Genomic DNA, 22,477 nt, shown 5'->3' with positions numbered 1-22,477 from the left:
ATAAATCACGCTAAAATTATCATCATAATACAGCAGCTCCAAGGGAATTTGAAAACTTGGTGTGTTGAGGAAGGACAATCTCGATGACACCAAAATTAATGCTGACTTAAATTAAATTAAAAAAGAAGAACTTTGTGCTTTCACATTAATATTTATTCACGACCATGGTTTCAACGTTAGACGTCATCATCAGGTGGATCTCGTCTAACGTTGAAACCATGGTCGTGAATAAATATTAATGTGAGAGCACAAAGTTCTTCTTTTTTAATTTAATTATGAATCGCTTTCACCAAGTTACGCCTCAAACAATCAATTTTAATGCTGATTTCTTATTGCCCCAAAAGACCTGCGGTATCTTTATCAAGACGTAACCTACTTTCAGAATATATTAAGGTGCATTTGCAGCGACCTTCCACATCTTAATGTAACCCTGATTTGAAGATATGGCCCATTCTGATTTCACCTGCAAGTGAAATAGCCAAAAGAGCCAAGAACTAACTGACTCACTGAAATGCTGATTTAAGATGCAGAGCAAATCCTGAATGTTGAGGCAATACATGGAGGAAATGGAACAACAACCCAAATCAATGTAAGGGGTACTTTCACTGTAAGTTGCCACTTAATTCTTCTACCCAGGAATCCAAAAAGGCTTTAAAATGTGAAACCCAGATCATAGTTAATTCATAATACAACAAGGGCTGCTCCTAAACACATACGTTCTCTTTAAGTATTAAGGAATCTTCCCACAGTTGAAACTACATATGTATTTCCACCTAAGCCATAGATGCAGAGAGGCAGAAATTTTAATTCATTACTCATTAGTGTCCAAATGCATTTTTTCATCACTGAATGCAAGAAATTAATCACTCATTTTTGTCTCAACTACTCGATATATTGATTTCTGGAAATTTGAAAACTCCAAGAGACAAGCCGTAAGCTTCACTTGTGTAAAATTAATTCGCATAAATGCAAACGTCCTGATGTCTATTTCTACCAGCTGGATTCATGTTCGATTTTATTTTCAGATATGTAATATCTTCCTCCAATTCTCAACTGGTGGTGGCTTCAGTTCATTATGGATTCTCCAAACACAATGGAGACATTGAACATAGAAACTTCATTCATGCATTTTAGTCTCATTCCTGGTATGATTTGTATCTAAATAAGGTTGAAAGCTGAAGATCTCAAGCTGAAATTGCAGTGAAGTCTCATTAGTTGCAATGGGCTTATTTTACAGTTAATTTTGGCAATGCCAACGATGCAGACTTTGAAGAGATATGCTTCAGACTTCCGCCCTCTGACAGCTTTAATTACTTCCAATGTTCTCTTGCTTCCCTTTCTCTAAGGTAGATTCACCAGGGTTTGCCAGAGCATTATTAGTAAAGGTATTCAATAAATCATTTGATTCTGTTAAAAGCCTCAAATAGTTGTTAAAGGAGTTAGGCTTCACAAGGATTTCAACTGGAGATCTTCTGTTTCTCAGCTGGTTTCCTTCTTGGACCACAACATCACTCAAACTTTCTTGCATGGTTTCTAGCTTCAGCATGTTTACGTGCTTTGTATAGTCCGTGAACAAACATGAATCCCAAGCTGACTGTTTTCAACATCAACATATTTTGAGGTAACGATATTTTACTGTAACAACGCATACGAAAACTCTCTCCTACCCTCTTGATGCTGAAGAATCTTAGGGATAGTGAAATTTTAGGAAGACCCTCTGTTTCAACAAGTTCTCTTTACTGGAACTATTACTGGAATCTTTTATTTCTCCATCAATGTTATTTCAAGCAGCTCATTCAATCATTCCGGCCTAAAAGTCATTTTCTTCCCAGCCACTATGCAAAAAATTCACACTAAAACCCACAAAATTTTACTCCTATATATACTGAAGTACATAAAATTCTTGTTATTAAGCATCCCATTGAAACTCAGTATAGCTGGGACTCTTAAGAATGGTAAAATCACTCACAATGCAGATTCTGTTACTGAAGATAATCACGCCGTAATCATTTCTGTGGTTAATTTTAGTGTGGGGCAAAAATATTCTGATTGAGTAGGAATTGAAAATCATGCGTAAAAAACCTATTGCTGGTCTACTTTTCATGAGAAAAATGTCTGATAATTTTTACACAAATGATGAATTTTCTTTGAAGTAAGAATGAAACCAAAGTATTAGACAAGAAGAGAGAAAAATGGTAGAAGACAACAAAGTCAGAGGAGATACACCACACAGCAAAACATCACAGCATAATGACCAGGAAAGGACCTCCGGCATCAAACTCATGCTGATCACCCTTGCCAATTCAAATAACAGAACAGGGATTGTGAAATCCAATAATTTTTGGCCTATTCCATTAAATTTTTCAGGGTTCCCACTCTAACTAAATTATAAAATGCATGTTTTTTTCCAGTTTTTCACGGTCTAAACTGCGTCAAATTCATGGTCTGTTGATAAGCCATTTTAGGAAGAAATATTGATCACATAAAAACCACTGGCCACACGTTAACTAAAAATATAGCAAACGCGATAAAAGTGTAAGTAAGTAAAATATAGAAAACGCAGCAATGAAAGTGCTCTTGTGACATCGACTATCGTTAGCAAAATTCAGGGCCGGCTAAAGGTTGTGAGTGGGAAAATTGAGGGTGACAGAGACGTGAAGAGGTGTCTGATTTCTCGCCAGGGTTAATGATCACTTTGGTAAAGGGTCTTCCAATCACAGCCTTAAGGTGTGTGCGCCATCATGACACATGGACCAATATTTGTGCTTCGAATAAACGTGTGTGCAGATAAATGCATGGACAGTGTCTGCGAGTGACTGACCTTGAAATATGATCGACAAATCGATTTTTCTTTTGATCTGTCAATCGTAGATCCACAATCAAGTTTGAAAGGTTTTTAAGGTTTTATGACGAATTTCACGGCTTTTTCCAGGTTTTTTCACAGAAGACGAAATTCACGGCTTCTTCACGGTTGAGAGGGAACCCTGTTTTTCCTACTCATCTCTTCCATCCCAAGGACAGGTCTTCAAAGAGGTCAGAGAAATAAAACAAAAGCCTGATGAAGGCATATTTCCTTGGAAGGTTGACCAAAATTAGAAAAAATTGGGTAGGGGCAATATCATCAAAACTCATAAAGCCATTAGCTGTACTATAGACGTATCCAGCATCTCAATGAAAATCTGTTCCTCAAGACCACTTGTATAATGAATTCTGTTGTAAATGGAACTAACCTGAAGAATTATAAGTCTATCATTAATTTTTGCAAATTCAGGGGTACATTTTACAAGTACAGACATGAAATATTCAAGGATGAAATGATCTCAAATGCTACCAAATTATAACTCCGGTTTATTTCATTAACTCACTCAATAAATGTTGTTCATAGGAATGTTGTACACGTTGTTTCAAAGTTTTGCATTGTGATAGGGCTGAGCCTCACAAACAAGTCACTAAGACCTCTGACAGGTGAGCCAGGGCCCTCCTAAAGGTTACTTTCCTACACTTTTTGAGGATAACTCTACAACCTTGACCTTTCATAAAACAATACAAGGATACCAAATAAAAATCAAGTGACCTTTCTACAAAAAAGGTTGTTATAATTTTTTCTGTAGGAGTTGTAGAAGAAAGCACAGACTAACCACAAGTAAACCTTTACGAACTCATCTGCAAGTGCATACAAAATGGGAAATTTCAACGGGAAAAATTGTTTGCCCTCTCCTGGAATGGTCTTGTTCACCATTTCTATACCATGGCCAACTATAATAGAATGTGAAAAATTAAGAGACTGAAATTGTTTTTGTATTTGGATCTGCCACCTACTTCCTGAGCCATTTGTGATGAAATATTGATGGGCTTATCCCTTGCAGAGAAATTCCTTGATTCCTTCTTCACTACTTCTCGCCTAGATGCATCCATCTCACATGGTTTGTCATTATTAAAACTGTGATGATCAATCCTTTCCATCAAAGATAGGGTATCTCAGGATGACTAAATGATCCAGAACTTTAATGACGTCACTAACTCATGAAAAATGAGAGGAAACTTTTACATTTTTTTCATGTTAAAGTAATGAGGAAATGGCAGAATGAGGAAGACTTAATTTTAATTGTAACTTATCTTTCCCATCAACCAACAGAATTATCTTATTAAATTATAATATCCAGTGTGAGTGAACATCGAATTGAAGCGGAACCCCCAAAATTCATGCCAAGTACCCCAACCACTATACTTCTATAAATAATGCAATTACCAGCTAGTCCAAATGGATTCAACATTAAATATCGATTTACTGCCACTAAAATAAATTTATCGAAAATTTCTAATTTTACATCCTCTACAACTCATACTTCAACTCCTACTGAAAGAAATGATAATAACTCTTTAGGTAGAAAATTTTATTTATTTTAATTTGGTACCTTTGAAAAGCGTGGTTAACTATTTTTTTGATTGCCTTAATCGAAAGATTATTACTCCTGGACAACATATTTTACGCTTTTAGATTTTTAAATGATGACATCTATTTTTTTCGATTAAATGAAAAGTGAAAATTTTCAAGCTCGCGAAAACGCGACGGCTAAGCATGAATGCTGGGAAGAGCCCGTGTGACGTCATTCTGGTTCCGGCTGCCGCCGTGTGAGGCCACCTTGGTGCGAGGCTATGAGCGCCGCTACGATGCAGGCTGCTAGCAGGTAGTGCTTGACTTAAATAAGGATTATTAATACCCTATCAAATGAAGGAAACTTTCCAACAATAGGCAATTTTAAAAAGTGATTATTAATAAATGTTTCCCTGAGCTCTGTGCATCGTGCATGCTTTGGTAATCTCAGACGATTTAAAACTCCAGACTACTTGTATACCATCTAGGTCCCTGTGACGTCATGTGGAGTGGCATCACATTGGCACGCCACATGACGTCCACGACCATTGAGTAGCGCCAATCTGGCCTTTTTCAAATCAGGTTATAATTGACCATTAACATTCATCTAAACTGCGATTTCTAAAATAAAATAATTTGTATATTATGAATACACTAATGGTGGGTAACGAGTCGCTATCAATGCCTTTCGTTTTCTTTGATGAAGGAAACTACCCTATTGTTTCTATAGAGCTCAAGGTTTTCAAATTATTAACTGAAAATGTAATAAAAGTAACCTTAAGTGTGGAGGCTGACCTCTGCTCACCCCCAAGGGGTTTCAGTAGATTGCTCATGAGACTCAGCTTTAAAAGACTAGCTTTAATACTCGGCAAACATTTGTAAATACACCATTTTTTCTTGTATTCAGCTACTTTTGACGTTTGCCGATTGGGCTACATACACCGTAATTTGTCTTGAGAAATGTCAGCACCTTACAAAATTCCTAGCAATGTATGAGATGCTAAATACCTAACAAATCCAAAAATAAATAAGTTCTATGATCCTGAGAGAAGTAAATTATATTTTTTTTCGCTCATCAATGATCGTCCACAATCCAAATCCCTGCAATCCAAAAATATTTGGCATTTCAACAATTGTTTATGCCACTAATTATGCTTCTAAATTTTTCCTTCTTCTGAACTTTTCAACTGAACTTCAATACAAAATCCAATGAAATAAAATACGAATGGTGGTAATGTTTTGACATTCCAAAGGGCCAGGGACAAGTCACAGAATCAGCAAAAATTTAGAATAAAAAACCTGACCTCAAGTAACCAGTATTAGCAGATGCGATATGAGACAGCGACTGAGACCCTCAAATCATTAGTACACTAATCCTGAAATATGTTTTCTGAAAACCTTTCCCTGTCTCTAAAATGCCCAACATGCTGACTAATTGAAAGAAATCACCAAAATATGTAGCCACGCAACATATAACAACCAATCACCCCAATTATAAAATGTTCATGATTCAATACTGATGGAAACAAGAGAAAGACTGGAGGAAAAATTTATTCTGGAAGGTTTTACCTATTTTGTTTACATGATGTTGTTTACACTATTAAGTAAATTGCAGGACTTGATTCTTCTCTATAATGGAGAATGTTTCTAACCTCCACTTGTTTATCATCTGCAGGGCTAAAGGCTATCAATACGTCTAAGGATAAAGGAACACTTCAGCATAAAAATGTTGGCTTCAATGATATACCTTAGCTGGTAGACTTCCCAAGAATTTTAACACATTATACCTATTTGTGCTATTTAAGTCCTCAATTCATTCTTGCAAAAATGTGAAAAATGTTTGTTTTATAGAAATATCATTTCAAAGTCAGTTAGAAGGAGTCCTATGCTATAGTAACATTCTTTACTCAAATTTTAAGGATGATAAAATAGAGGAATGAATGTTAATATAATATATTTTCCTAACTGCCTTTGAAATGGCACTTCCTCCTCCTGGATGTTAAATACTTTTGACGTGCATAATTTTAAAGCATTTTAGCAGAGAAACTAAGTAGGCCCGATTTTTTTCAAATATTCCATATAACCCTGTAAAATTTGAGGCTAAACCCATAGAAGTTCAATGGCAATAATTTATTCTGAATCTAATCGTGACAAGTGCCACTCATTTAGGATTTTAAATAATTCTAAACAAACATTCTTCGCCAATGACGATGGCAGCATGTAGTACAACTGAACTGACACAATCAGGCTTACTACATAGTAATATAATAGTAAATAACCTACGATTTCATTAATAACGTACATCATGCTAACTTTAGGAATAGGAAAAGAACAGGAACACTTCCCCTGCCAATTTCTTTTTGCATAGATGATAGTTTTCGGTATACTGTAAAATGAAAATTTATGACAAGTATCTGAAAATTCATTATGACAAAAACACGGAACAAAAAAGTTAATACCACCTCAGAGTGGATATGGGAATCCAAAATCCTGATCAACAAAAATACCAATTAAAAAAGTACTTTTCCACAAAGTTTGACTTGTGTACAACACCTTTCATCAGTTTAATCATTATCAAGTAAGCTCCACAATGTACAATCAAACAAGATGGCACTTAACCACACAGTTTCAGTACCCTGTGATGCAATTCCAGAGTTAAGACATTATTGAGTGCACTGCATAGCATACTTTATAATGAATTAACAGACGACACTCATCGTACAAAGTAAAACTTTGTCGGTAATCCATATTGTTAAATTGACATTATGATGTCTTACCGCTATATTTCTCCTACCAGAGTGACTTTACTTAAAAATTAATAAATTGGGAAAAAAATAACAATGGGTAAATGAAATTATACGCAATCAGAGAGCTCAAACACCAAGAGACTCAAAAGCACCCACCAAAACAAAACTTCCCATTATCACTCAATACAAATATGACAGAGAAGAGGAAACACCCACCAGTAGTTACACAAGCAGGGACAGGTTAGCTGCGTTGCACAGGCTGGCAAAAGGAAAAGAACAAAAATTTAGTTGCTGTGAGCCAACGAGTACAGAGAACCAAGTTAGACCACAAATTTTCCAACATAGATGGAAAGTCAAAACAGATTATCCATACACATATAGGAACACAGGTTTTAAGTACAAAGAAGCAAAAAAAAGTTCATATAAGTTGAAATGTTAATATTGACACAATTATATTCCTCTCCCATTCATCCAACATCCGTAAAAAGTACACTACAATGATAAAAATGTCTAGGAAAATTTTCTCTGTTCCTACACCCCAAAAAAGTCTCGTCCCTTCCACATATTCCTCCACAAATAATAGGCATGCAGCTTTAATACTTCATGCAACAGCCAAAGAAAAATAAGAAAACTAGCCGAGGAAAATTATTTAGCTCTAAAAAAATGAAAATATAAAAATGCACAAAATATTTTGAAAATCATACGGGAATAAAAATAATAAAAATAATCAAAGTGAATCTACTAATACACCCCAAAGTATCCAGAAACAGCAGACAGTACAGAAATGATAAAATGAATAAATATATGCCCCGTGTATGGAGAGGGGCTACCGTGTGTGAGTAGTGACTCAATTGTTGCATGCACAAAGGTAAAGAAGCTGCGTCACTTACTGGAGGGGGGGGATAGATTCGGACCCCTCCAGGAGGTGGGGCATGAGAGCCTCCTTCAGGGTATGACATATCAGCCATGGGTATCTCTTCACCCTGAAAAGGTATTTTTTCTTTAATCAATTCAGCCGAATAAAAACTATCAATGATAATGAAGCTACACAGTCAAATTTACAACTTACATGAGCAATACACAAAAAATAGCGACACAGAAATAAGCGAAAACATCAAGGCAAAACAAATGATCCTAAGCACTCAATAAGCCAATTGTTATCCATTCATAGGCATTTCATATGTAATCGAATTCCTAAAACAGTCATTATCATTTATTTGAATAGTTAATTAATAATGAAATAAAAACGCTGAGCCACAGTGATAAATGGCAAATCACAATGACTAAATATTGATATGGCAAGAATAACACATTGTTTTTGGAAATCACCAGTCAACTATTGCAGAAAATCAGTATACATAAAAGCCATAGCATAAAGAATGCATTTAAGCCACGGTCAACATAATTTTCCATCTTTAATAGCAATTTTTCAGCAGCTTCAATTATTGTAAGGTATAGTCAAAATGATGGACCCCCTTAGCTATGAGTATATATTTTTTTCAATTCATAACATGTATAAAAACACACAGAAGATAATGCAATAAATTTCAGGACTGCAAATCAACACAGACCAGCACCCAATGAAAATGTCAAGAAGCAAATATTTTACCACACAAAGAACATTAATTTTCACTTCTACGTTGAATTCCTAAAATAACACTGCAAAGCTAGATAGCCCAGTAAAAACTGAGGCAGGCACAATAGCAAAATCTCTTCTTTTGCCAACTTTCACATCTGTCATAACTTCCTAGCACCCCTTTGGCAGTGAAAAGTGTCACATATTTAAAGGTTAATATATACAATGATTTATAAAAAAGTATGAATATTACTCACGTATTGCTGCAATTTATTTTGAATGGATAAAATATTTTACTACTCACGCTCTTCTTTGGGAGAAAGAAACAATTTGGCAAAATGTAGAACTGAATGGCCAACCGATGATGATTTCTGCACCACACAACACATGGCTAATCACTCACCCGCTGGAAGTTAGAAGGACCAGGGCTTCTCGATGCACTGTTCACATTTGAAGGTCGCTGCATAGTCCTGTCCTCATATCTGGTGCCTCCTTGGCTAGCCATAGGTCGATTTAATGTGCTATTAGCATTATTAGGGGAATTTGGACTAGCATTCCTAGCTGCCACAGTCTTTGTAACAAAATCCTGTTCCTTCCAACCATGCTTCTTGTATACTTCTCTCAGTTCTTGGTGTTGCCACATAGTATACAAAACTTGACCAGCAAACTTTATCACACGGGGTGTATACTTCTGCCTTTGGCGAGTAATGTTCATTAGCCTTTCCACTCCACCAGCTTCAAGAAGTGATCTAAGAAAAATTTGAACACAAACCCTCATTAATGAAGCATCCAGTAAGATAGCACTTAATAATATAAAAATCATTCGAAACACTAAGTTGGCTACAGGCTGCACCACAAAAAGTCCAATCGAAAAATTTTATGCATGGTAGTAATGCCAGCAAATTAAAGGAAAAAATTAGTTTTTAGATAGTTTAAGACAAAATATTTTATACCAATTGTTTGTGTGACATTAAAAAAATAAGCAGTTGAAACTGTAATTATTCAAGCATACAAAAAATCTGTGTCTTTTGTCAGTATACCTTAAGGTTAGCAAAAATAGAAATGAGAAAAGTGATAGTATTTAGCGAGATATCTATGCTTACTTTAAAATGGCCACTTGCAATTCCCAAAAATTTTCAAATGAGCGTAGCTACAAAACACAATATCATAATATATATGTATATCACAACAATTCAACTGACCTCGAAAACTCAGCATTCTTCTTAATGACTTCATTTAATGTTGCCAAAACTGCTGCTATTGTATCATCTGACGTCCCCTGATCATGCTGAGGATTCCCAGATGGAAGTTTTTGCACAAGATCTCGCATAGCATACTTCCCTGTAAACAGAAATATCCAGCATTAAAAGATCTCTTTCGCAAAACACTTTCAATCCTCAAGTTATGACAGATTTAAGAGAACCCTTTGGGAAGATAAAATAAAAGCCATTAAGGAGTACAATTTCATTAAATCAACTCCAATGAGAACATTTATGTCCGTATGGAGACCCAAGGAGTATGCCAGTGACATGGGCTGCTTTCCCATTCCCATAACGTACACTTCTTCCCTCATTCCCTCAACAGTCAGCAAGCACCAGAGGAGTTGACAGTAATTGACGGGACAACTGACAGGGTCGATTACAGCAAGAAATGTGACAAGATATGACTTACATACAAAATATTTCGTTACAGCATTAAGTGACGCATCATTGTGATGGTTACTATATTTTTTTTAACTATTGACCAATTTTTTATCATAAATTTGAATAAAAATTCAATTCAGCTCCATTATAAGATATAGAAATTGAAAAAAAAAAAATTGTTTTACATTCAAAATTTCATTCAAAGCAGGGCCATTTTCAAACATTGAAAAATCCATTTTTGGCCACTTTTACATTTTACACTGATTATTTTTCCTTATATCCATTAAATTAGTATTTTTATTTACCACATACATCAATATTGCTGTCAAAATATAATTATAATGATAATTAGTGCATTATTGTTACTATATTTATGACAGGGACTCATGCATTTTCTTTGCTGAAAATGATTATTTTTGTAGTGGTATAATAATGGCTATCTATTGGTTAGATTTCCAATATGAATTAGACCTTTGTAAATTCAATGCACACAGCACAACAAAAAATGCAAGAAATTTGATTGGGAGGGTACAGTAGACTCTTGTTAACACAAACATTTTTACTAAGTTTTCACTACTAGGGAGTAAAGACAAGGTCCCAACCTAAGGGGTAAATTAACATGGAGTACAAGAAACAATATTATGCATTTTTCTATGTGTTGATATCACAAATCCAAGTTGTGGTCCCAACAGCACCGGAATAAACATTGTCATGAAGTTTGATGCGAGAACTACGGGATCTAAAATGTCTGATGCACAACAAACTACAAAGCTTTGACACATGCTCCACACCCCAGAATATTATGATTTCTGGTCAAAAAATTATATTGCAATAGCAATTAAGCTAGGTGGAGGGTAGATGATGATTCAGATGGATGTTTTAAAATGTCCAATAGCAAATGTCTTAATTTCATAAAAAAAGTTTTTAGACATTTGTTTCCTTTATTGAATTTTATTTTTACCTGGCAAGGTATGTTACTTATTTCTTTATGCCAATTTTACTCCTAAGCACTAAAAACTGATATATTACCTATTACCTTTTTCAAGGATAATTTTTACAGAAAATTTTGGTATTATGTGCGACATTATTGCATTCCATGAGGAATACGAGGCCTATAACAATGAAATGAAATTCAAATCAAATTCACAGGTAGTTAGTATTATTTCCCTTAAACAAGAAGGTCAGATATCTGAGAGAACATCCCTAAGCATTATAGTACAATACATTAGCCTTGCAAATTTAAAAACACTAATTTTCTTTTTACATTTTGTTAAAAATAAACTCTTGATTTACCATTCAGGCAGGCCAGCAGCTGAGTAACCAATCGCTTTAATTAAAACGGAATAAGCAGTAGAATACAATTCATAAATTTCACGAAAAAATGCATATTTTTTAGTTTTTTCAGCTAGAAGAAAAAATGTTGTTTTCAACTGTTTTAAACGTTTATTTTTTTCAAGGTAAAGATCTCATTTTTTGTTTGTATTACGTAGGATTTAAAGCAGCTAAAGGGGAATATCTTTAAGGATGTCTAACGATGTCATTCAAAAGGGAATGGATATACTCTTTTGCCATACGGAGAATTCTACACCCCCCCACCCTTCTATGATTCTTTCGAGAGGTTGACCCCTAATGCACAGATAACTACGATAGGTTTGATAATAGTTAGTTATACCTAATGAGAGTGCTATACCATGAGCATTGTAAAAACTGAAAATAATTAGCGATATATGAATATGCCAAAAAAGTGATGCAAGAATGTCAGTGGCAAAAAATAGCTTGAGCGTTCATGAATAGAAAGAAGCCTTTTAAAACATTCCAACAAAAACTCATTTATGTATTTTCAACCTTAAATTGATTAATAATTCATTCCCCTGTGTAGGAAATACGTGAAAGTATGCATAATAAGTGCACCATAGTCACATGAACCACTTATTTTTTGTTTGCTCACAATTTGAATCATGCTTTAATGGAGCAATGATGATATTACAGGAATTACGGCTGCAACAATACGATGGCATCATCACAAAACTATGCTGAAAGTGTTGACATTAAATGGGGACAAAATGTGAGTCAGGCCAAAGGGAGGAAAAATTATAAAGATCGAGGTTCAAGTAAAATTGAGTAAAATACCTGAAAGGATTTAACAGTTATTTCACTCAATACTGATGGAACATTGGGACTGCAACCCAAAAAGTAGATTCAAGAGCTGACATAATGCACTAGGCTCACCAATAAGCTCTTTGTTCCTCTGATCGATGGCAAGGTTCCGTAACGCAGTGGCGACAGCACAAACCACACGGTCAACTTCCATTCTTAGCAACTCCACAAGAATGGGCAGACCTTTCTCCTTTCGCACAGCTGCTCTGATCTCAATACTAGGCTGCCAGTAACACGCTGCCAGATTTTGAAGGGCTCCAGCTGCTGCTTCCAGTGTTTCTGGGTTTGAACAACTTTGGAGGAGTTGGAGATATGACTGGACAACCTGAGGAATTAACAAAATTTCCACAATGATAACACATACTCCATTACTGTTGACCACAAAAACAGTGACGTAACAGTGCGTTTCATATCCATAATCGATAGATTTGATAGAATCTTAAATATGTGGATTCCATAGCATAAAAGCAGATAACATCTCTACATAAAATCATCTTATTCTGAAGGATTTTGTTCTTCATGACATACCACCCATGTTTTCAGCAATATTTTCACTGACTTGCAATGGCTAAAATAACATTTATTTGCCTTTAATATGAGAATCAACCATGAAATCTAAACCCTTTTTCCAGCCTTTATATCAACTCACCAACCTGTCTGTTTGTTTGTCTGGTACAAATCTTGTAACTGAAATTTGACTCACTTCCTGTGAAGCAAAAACGCTGAAATTTTGCACACTTCTTCATTTCCGATGACAATACATGAAAATATAACTTTTTCTCTCCAACCCCCCTTTAACCACCCCCCAGTCAACCTATAGCCCCCCAAAACATGTTTTTGATCTAAGAAGTTCCAAATGGTCGATTTTCGTGTTTTGCGACAGGGGTAGGCATTTAAAAGCATAGGGGTGGCATTTTGAAACATAGGGGGCTTACCATTCACTGAAAATTTAATAAATATAGTGACTTTTTTAATACGTCACTTTTGGTTTTTCGGGGTCACTGAGTTTTTTTGCTTTGTGTCATATATAAACGTTGCTCATCCCCTGTAATCTAAATATAAAGGCTGGTTTTTAAAAAAAAATTTTTTATAAGAGCTTATTCTTTCATAAAATCCAAGTACCAAATCATAATCATAAAGATTTTAATTGCATCTAAAACTACCTCTTCGCATCTAATTAAATCAAAAAGATGACTACTTAGCACATCTACTGACATGGTCTTGAACTTCTGCCAGACGTAGAGGATGTTAATTATTAAATTCAGTACACTTATGTCCACTCTAAGTCTGACTAAAGAATGTTAGAAAATTCCAGAGAGAAAAATCATTCGTCTTGACCAGGATTCGAACCTGGATCCCCCAATATCCAGTTGAGCCAGTTAAGCTACTGAGGCATCATTTCCCTCTGTGGAAATTTGTGGACTACACCAGACAAGATGGTCTTGACTGCTGCGCATCAGTGGCATAACTATGGGGGGGGATGATGGAAATAGATCCTCCCCAAAGCCTCAGAGAAATAAAAATATTATTTAAAACTATTGTCTAGTTTTCACATACTGAACTTGACAATAACTGCATCTGCTGAACGTTAATTTTCAAGTGTCAAAACGGTAAAATGTATTTCCAGGCATATCATTCTTCAAAAAATTTCCCGGACCTGCCTGGAGGAGGGGGTCCCTCCCTCATGCATCCCCATCCCTCCAAAGCATATTCCTAGTTACGCCACTACTGAGCACGTTATGCGACTAGCAGTCCAAGTCATGCGCACTGGACCACAGCCGGAGAGCAAAGCCTGAATTTTGAACACTGAGAGGTCTCATGACTTATCCCGTTATACTTAAATGATTCCAAGAAACTAAATTACGCATTAGAGCTATGATAAGAGATGTCACCGTGGCAAGTACCTCAGGCTGCCATAGTAACTCCATTCCTTTCACAGGCTCAGTTCTCTGGCTAATGCCTCGACTAGTGCTGGCAGACTCCTTTTGCTGAGTTGGTTGTGCTTCTTTCTTCTTTTTATTTGCACCAAAACATCCCAAGTTATCCCCTTGAAAGAAAAGGATCTCAAAATAAAATTGTGGCCTCATTTTAAAATAGGTGTTTAATATTTGAAATGTACTCAAGATTTCCAAGTAGTCAATATCAGACTTAACTATGTATTCACAATTATTTTAGCAAACTCAAACAAACTTATTTTAAAAAGCAGTCGTAATATACAACAAAAAATGAATAAACAGCTAGCTATAGACATGCATCTAAGAGCAGGTAAGGTAGCAATATTTTCAAATTTCAGAGTGGCTAGTACTTGACAAGCTGATTTTAAAAAGCATAAACTTGATTTATTCCCACCAATGTTTCTTACCTTGGCATAGACTGTATGCTACAAAAAACATTTGAAAGATCTCAGCTAATAACTCACAAGTAAAAAATTAAACACACAAATAATACTATTAAAAATATTATAGCACCATAAAGATTTTTGAATCCAAGCTTTAACCTTAAATATACTTACAAATTGCACAATCAACACTAAAAAATGAAAAAGTGGAAATAATATCCACTTCAATGAAAAGGTACTATCTTTTGTAAACCTGAGACAAAAATATTACCTATTTAATATTATTACCACAAGTAAAAAATTAAAAAGTGCTCCAAAATCAATATGTATGTACAACAAATTGGATGAGCATGATATGCATGTTTTATGGTTTTAAATTATTTTTGGGGAATTAGCAGCATTTTTCACCTCATACCAATTGTATACTTCTGACAATCTAATTTTATAACACTAAAGAAGAGCTTCAGAATTATTCAGGTAATCAGGAGAGAGAATTGCAAGAAGAAATACTTCCCCATGATTCAATGCTTCATAAATACAGCCTCTAGAGTAATAGGTCTAAATGAACTTCTTGAAGAGTAGATAAGAATAAATCAATGTAGTAGATGTGTCTGTCAAATATGAAAAAGTTGAACTCATACCACTCAAAATAAATATGCTACCGCTGCCCATATGGGAGAGAGAGAGGCAATGTACTTGAATTCAAGATGATGGTCATAAATTATCTTTTTTATAGTTTTGACAAAACCCTATTGTAGATAATAATGCTATGCTGACAGTTATAGCATACGTGTTTGAATAAGCTAAGAAGAAAAATCCAACATTAACTATGTTTAAGAGGGTGAAAAATTACTTGCAAACAAAACAAGTAAGACCCCTTACAGCATATACAACATCCTTGAACAAAATCAGTGATCAGCACAAGGTGCAATGGACCAATTCAGAATGCCTCAACATCATTGATGCACAAACTTAATCATTAAAAGCCCAAATATTCTTCAATAAAGAAACTTGAAATATCTCGTTGAGAGGAAATAATACAAATTAACATTAAAAGACCATGGAATTGGCCAGGCAATAAGTCTTGACACACAAAGTGAACATCTGAATAGACATAAGGTTTGCCAATAAGGACTCAATGGTTCTTCCTGAAGAGATAAATAACATTTTGAATTTCATCTCCAAATCACCATCCAATGATGCAAGTGCATTTATAGGTGAAGGCCCAGGCACAGTTTTAAAAGGGCAAAATCAAGTATCAAAGAAATGCCATAAAATTATTTTACGCATATTGGTCCTTTTCACGCAAAGGGTATAGTGTCCATTGCGGCCAATCTAATGGCATCACATGCTGCAACCTTCCACTTAATTCGAATATTTAAATAATATGCCCCAAGTTAGTAATTTCCTTTCAATTTTACTGAAGTACATGTGATGAAAGCACAACCAAACGTTGGCCGATGAAAATTTCAATTGATTCATTTATGCATGGAAAATTTGATATCATGGAGTAAGCTGATTTCTCACATGATGATTATGAACTCTTTGAACTTTCCTTAAATAGTTGCAAAACACCAATGAAAATATAAAAATTTTTGCAGAAGGGCTAATGGTATAAAAACATACCAACCAAAACCAAATTACATACGCAGTAAAGGTACTCGACATGCTTTGAATGGAGAATAAGAAGGATAATAATAATAATAATCAAGACATTAACTAATGCATCTGTAATCTTAATGCTCTAATGAATATGTATGCTCTCATTACCATCAAAATCCAAATTCCAAGCCAAAGAGATTCTTGCAAGAAGACCTAATGCAAACAAGCTGTCTTGGTACTTCAGCCTACCCTCGGCCATTTTTTTCAGTAAATCTTTTTTCCCAACTATTCCCTCACCTACTCCTCATAACACTATTTCTTTAACCCATGCCTTGTCCATTCCCTCATGTGTATGATTTCCTTTGAATACATCATATTTTTTTGTTTTCAATCATAATTCAATTTGTTTTCAATTCAATCATTGAAAAAAAGTAATTTAAAAAAATTAATACTTTGTTTCCAATTAAAATCGCTAATAAAATTGTGGTCAATCAACAACTGTGCTTAAATGACTCCTTACAGCAAACTTTACACTGTTTTTGTACAAAATTAACTCTCTAAATGTTGATATTACCAAAAAATAATATATGCGCACCACAATATATGTAAGAGAAAATAAAAAAGTTAAACAAAAATAAAGATGTTCTTCGAAAGTAACTAATTATTAACAAAAAAATAAAATGAAACAGCCAATCATAAACAACGTAAGGGATAATTACAGCATTTTTACAGAAGGATTATTTGAATTTTATGATATAAAGTAAAGGTGTACTTTAACAGAAAGACCAAGCTGAACAAGTTTGGAGGTAATGCTCATCAATGCCTAAACAAATAAGCAATGAATTAATTGACAGAAAATAATAGTGACAGGATTGCTAACCAATTACAGCAATAAAATTCCTAAGTTTTCCCCACTGTTCCCCAGAATTCTTTCATTTTTAATGAATTTTTACTGTTTTTTTCCTTTAGAAACCACAGATAACTTTTCTTCCTGCATCACTACATGGGCCAATATAGTTTAAACATGATAGACTCATCAAATTTACCTTAATGTGGCTAAAATATCCAATGTTATGGTACACATGTTGAGGGAAAATTTTGGCAATGTTATTAATGAAACATTGACAGGTATTATTGCATTGGTTTTTCCAAGAATCAAAATTTGAAAACTCATCACTTGTTCCACTCATCGCATAACCTTTCACACACTCAGTGATTAAACCTGAAGTTTAGTTTGCGTATGTGATGGTAGAGCTCATCCCAAACTAAGCCATGCATAAGCCACTAAGGCATGCAAATTTCACACCTTCAGAGTAGAGAGGTCAGTTCCTTTCCCTGGCCCATCTGAGCTTCAAGGATTTTGTTGAGGAGTCTCCTTAGGCTTTACACAGGATTTGAACCCAGAACCTCTCCATAAGCAGCCAAGTGCTCTACCCACTAAGCTACCAAGCTCCTCTCATAAAGCCTTTGATATTAATGAATTACATCACGAGTTAGAAGGTTATTTGTTAGCCATTTGCAGATGTTACTCTCAGAAGACCCCCTCCAGCCCTGTCTTCATTTGTGGTCATTATATACGCATCTACTTTTCGCAACATAATGATGCCTATTTTATGACAGCAATAACTGGTGGTTTGTGTTCAGCAACTAAGGTCTTGTAATAGTGACATTTTTTAAAATAAAAGCAATGCTAAAAGATCAAAAATAGACGCCTGGTGCAGCCCTCATTAAGTGTAGAATACTGAATTGAATTTTCAGAAGCAAATCAAGATAGATATGCAGAAAAGTATGGGTAATTTATTCTAATGTACACAATTGGCCACTAGGGCCTGCACTGAGAGCACTACTCTCTGAAGCTTTGTCAGTGCAACTTACAATGCTGCACCCCCCACACCATCTTCTTGGGGCCCATTCACAGCAGTCCCATCACAAGCAAAATACTAACCCTGAATCACACAATCATTTTCTTCTTCATTTTTGAGTGCTCACTCCAGCGATTACTCTTGTAATCACTCGGAAATGATCGTTGCACGTGATTGTTTTTTCTGATGGCTCCAGTGATGAGGATTCCCATCACTATTTTCAACACTCTGCACGTTGCTTTTTCTGTTGCCGAACTCATCACTTAAACCGCATATCAGCCAATCACAAGGCATGGTCATATAGAGCGGTAGCAGAGCAATGTTTGACAATGGTGGGAACGACATAGGTAAGCATGAACCACTAGCTGTGAGAATGCTAGAAAGAGATAGATGGAGTGATAGGAAGAGTGACTGAAATAATGACCGTGTGATAAAAAAAAAAGATGTCTCGAGGGATCGATCACTTTTCTGGTCCTGAAAATTGATCACACGAGTGAGCACTGAAAGGGATGAAACAAATGATCATGTGATTCAGGCTTTAGAAAGGAAAGGGATGGCTAAAGGGCCAGAAAATCACCCAACCTGAGGGTGTACGCTAAAAAATTTTCTTAGTTTCTACATGAGGGGAGGAAGACATAATGTGCTAATGAAAAAGACATGTAGAGGATAGAGAAACTTGGAGAACCAGAAGACACCTGCCTTGAGACAGTTCTACTTACAAGGAGGCTATTGAAGGTTTACAATTTATATGTTGGTAATTAATAAGAGTTTAAAATATTATTAAGGCTAGAAAGGACTTGCTTGCTGCAGTATCTAAACAAAAGAAAGTCTCTTGGTCTGAATCTTGACGTTGAATAAAAATGAAGCATTACCCATTGAAGCAAATTTAAAGAATGTCATTCAGCGAATTTGTTCATTTACAAAATAGGGTTATATTTATGAATAAAGCCAATGAATTTGACATATATCTGAATAAAGCACAATTTATGCTCCTGTACACCTAATTGTCTTTTTCGATCAAAAACGAATAGTTTTTGTTCTTACAACTCTGGGAGGTTAAGTAAATCAATTTTAAAGTGACAGAAGAAATCTAAATTAACAAATGTCACCATTTTTAAAACAATTTTTCCTCATTTATATGCAAGAAAACTATACCCTCATTTATATACAAGAAAACTATACAGCAAGACATATAAGACGGAGAAATATGCAACAGTTTTTTTTCCATTATGACCTTCCTTACTCCCATTCACAATTATAAAACTGCCCTGATGCCAGATTTACAATAATATGTGTATGATTAAAAGATTTCATTTTTGACGAGTTCAATTCAGGGCTAAGATGTTGTGATAAACATACAAATTGCAAATTAGTATAAGTACCATGCAACAAATTGCAAAAGAGATGTGGTGACTCTCCAGTCATAGAGGAAGAACACTTATTTCAATATACAGTAGAGCCTCAATTATCCATTGCTCTAATATCTGTTTGTTGGATTATTCAGCCCAACCAGTTCTCCCATACTCTCCTTACCCAAACCTTCCCCACCCCTAAACTGTTAGTTTTCTGTGGAAAGAGCATAAACATGCAGAGCACACAAACTAAAGTAAACATTTCTGGGAAAATTATCATAAACGGATTGTCTCAATCCTTTAAATTCCAGCAGGTTGAGAGACAATGGGAAGAGAACATTTTGTTCCAATTTTATATCCACACCATTTATCCCAAGCATATCATAAATATGCATACATAAGCGCTAAATTATACAAAAGAAGAGTTTGAGATTAAAAATGCACTTTTTCTATCGTCTATCAGTACAACAACGTTAACAACAACTGTAAATTTGAGAATGTACATAAAATTACACACATTTTTCTCAGCCTCCATTCGCAGGAGCATGTTTATATTTCAAATAGCACTAGCACAATCAAAGAGAATATATATACACACTGCGGATTAATCAATGTAATTAAGAGAGAATCAAAAAAAGCCGTTTCTAGCATTGAAAAGACAGCAAGTAATCTTCACCTAAGTGTTGGGCTAACATCACCAATATGTTGACAATTTCATTGGCTTTCTACACCAATCAACTGAAGAAAACTAGAGATAATTCCTCTATCGCATTATGTTCTCTGGCATATTCTCCAAATAAGCAGCTACCCCTAATGTCAGGGGGGTAATAACCTGAATCTCCTCCATCTGTTTGGGCATTACTCTCTATTACAACGGATAATCAAAACTCAAATGTATGCAAGTATCTTCCATTTCATGTTAACTGGTAGGGATGACCAAAGTCTCATCCGCAACCATCTTCATGCAAAACACATGGGCTTTCACTTCTACTAATCATACTATGTATACACAAGAGTTGTGAGATTAACTCTTCCACATGCTCTCTACTGGTGGAATCAATACATTCTCTCATCCCTATGTAAGAAGATGAAGGAATTGGCAATCTCTAATGGCATACATTATGACCTATCTCATCCTAGAATAGATCAGCTAGTATTATCGATTAGTGATCATGAAAAAACACCAAAGATCATCACATACATCATTCTTGTATCTTTTCCACAACAATGATGAATCTAATAACCTGGAGGATATTATCAATCAGCTTTTGTGAAAGAGCCACTTTCAACTGAGTGTAACTAGAGCAAATCATAGAAAAAGAAACTTGAAGAAATCATTCAAACCCCTAAAAACTAAGTTATGTAAACACGCAATACTTAAATGTAAATAATAATAATAAATAAGTTAAATTTAAGGGAAAGGAAAGATTTGAACCAAAAAAGAAAATGAAGCAGAAAAAGATGCAAACAATAACACAAATTATTTAACATTTTCAAGAAGTCTTTGAGCTTTTTCACTGCATAGCACAAACTTCTCGTTCATCAAATTCAAATGAAAACAACTTGTACAACTTCATATGTATTTAGTCTAAGATCCAAATCTGAATGAAACGAATAAAATCAGTCTGCATACCTTTTGGTTGTGCCCCGGCTCTGCTTTGTGTAGGAAGCGGATGCTTGTCATAGTTGGGATCCTCAACCTCCTGGCATCTGTATGAAAGATTCCTCAAGATGCACACACAGTTCTCAACACTTTTATTCCCTATGTTGGACTTATCAATCGCTGATCGTACAACATAGAGCAACGAGTCAACCAAACCCTCACACTCCCTCAGTTTTTTCCGAGCATATTCACCAGCAGAACTCACATTCCTGGAAAGAGAAATTCAGGAAATTACACAAAAATACAAGCAACCCAGGAACGCACACCGTTTCATTCAGGCAGAAAGTATGAGGGTTCTGGGCGAACCCTTTGAGGGTACAACGCACCGGGGCCAGAAACCAAGCCAGTGGCTTATACCCCCGATCACCCGGGGAGGGGCTGGAGAGGAAGGGAAAAGGAAAGAGGCACCGTCGCGATGGGAGCCCGCCTACGCCTCTGGGAAGGGATAGGAAGGGAAGGGACGGGACGAGGGAAAAACACCTCAACGCTATAGAAGCGAAGGGGGCCCTACTAATTAGCGAAACCAAGCGTGAGCTATCAATGTTATACCGATCCTAGTGGATTTTCCTATGAGGAATAAAAATCCATCGATCGAATCGGTAGATATTCATTTAGGCAGTACAATTAGCTACATGAATTAGAATTTAATTCTGATCATTAATCTTGGGTTGGGTAGTTTTTTTCGAAGGTTCTCGGTTCCACTGGCTTTTGAGCTTAGGGCATTAGAAATGAAGCTAAAAAGAATCAGTACCAAGATAATTTGCACAAAACCACTTTAAAATATTTTTTCAATCAATTGATAAATCAATAAAGTGGGTTTTTTAAAGTAAAAACCACTTTATTGATTATAATTTACCAAATAAAGTTGCTACATCTGTGATAATATGATAGGAAAAATGTAGTGTTTTCACAACACTTTGTAACCAAGCAAGCAATTTATTTTGATTTTATAGGAGAACCTTACCTTAAAACACCAGAAGCATTTCTAAAAACAGTAGACCAACAGGTTTCTCCGGGACTTGTGTGATCCCAACCAGAATGAGGAATAATTATATGGTTTACAATCATAGTGAGGCCATCATCAATTATAGATTTCTTGAGGTCCTGGGAAGCAAAAAAAAGGGGAGAGCCTTTGTGTGTTTATGTCATTTAATAAAATGGG

At 35.4% G+C, this 22,477-nt stretch overlaps 1 protein-coding gene across 16 annotated transcripts in view; it reads right to left on the bottom strand.

The window, feature by feature from the left end:
- LOC124171771 (catenin delta-2-like) overlaps nt 1-22,477 on the bottom strand; it is a 229,484-nt gene that overhangs the window by 5,777 nt on the left and 201,230 nt on the right. For 11 of the 16 annotated variants that reach the window (XM_046551089.1, XM_046551093.1, XM_046551079.1 and 8 more), the window contains 8 exons: nt 22,280-22,419; nt 21,286-21,524; nt 14,861-14,878; nt 14,403-14,545; nt 12,571-12,823; nt 9,901-10,039; nt 9,102-9,447; nt 8,013-8,105 (listed from right to left, as the gene is read on the bottom strand). In XM_046551089.1, the coding sequence (XP_046407045.1) occupies nt 8,013-8,105; nt 9,102-9,447; nt 9,901-10,039; nt 12,571-12,823; nt 14,403-14,545; nt 14,861-14,878; nt 21,286-21,524; nt 22,280-22,419 (1,371 nt within the window). Of the gene's footprint in view, nt 1-7,338; nt 7,382-8,012; nt 8,106-9,101; nt 9,448-9,900; nt 10,040-12,570; nt 12,824-14,402; nt 14,546-14,860; nt 14,879-21,285; nt 21,525-22,279; nt 22,420-22,477 lie in introns of all 16 variants that reach the window. The other 5 variants (XM_046551090.1, XM_046551092.1, XM_046551086.1 and 2 more) reach the window with 5 other exon arrangements.

Source organism: Ischnura elegans, chromosome X (genome assembly GCF_921293095.1).
Source record: "Ischnura elegans chromosome X, ioIscEleg1.1, whole genome shotgun sequence".
Classification (NCBI taxonomy): Eukaryota; Metazoa; Arthropoda; class Insecta; order Odonata; family Coenagrionidae; genus Ischnura; species Ischnura elegans.
The sequence above is the reverse complement of the archived record's forward strand: the minus strand, read 5'-3'. Positions and strand labels throughout refer to the sequence as shown.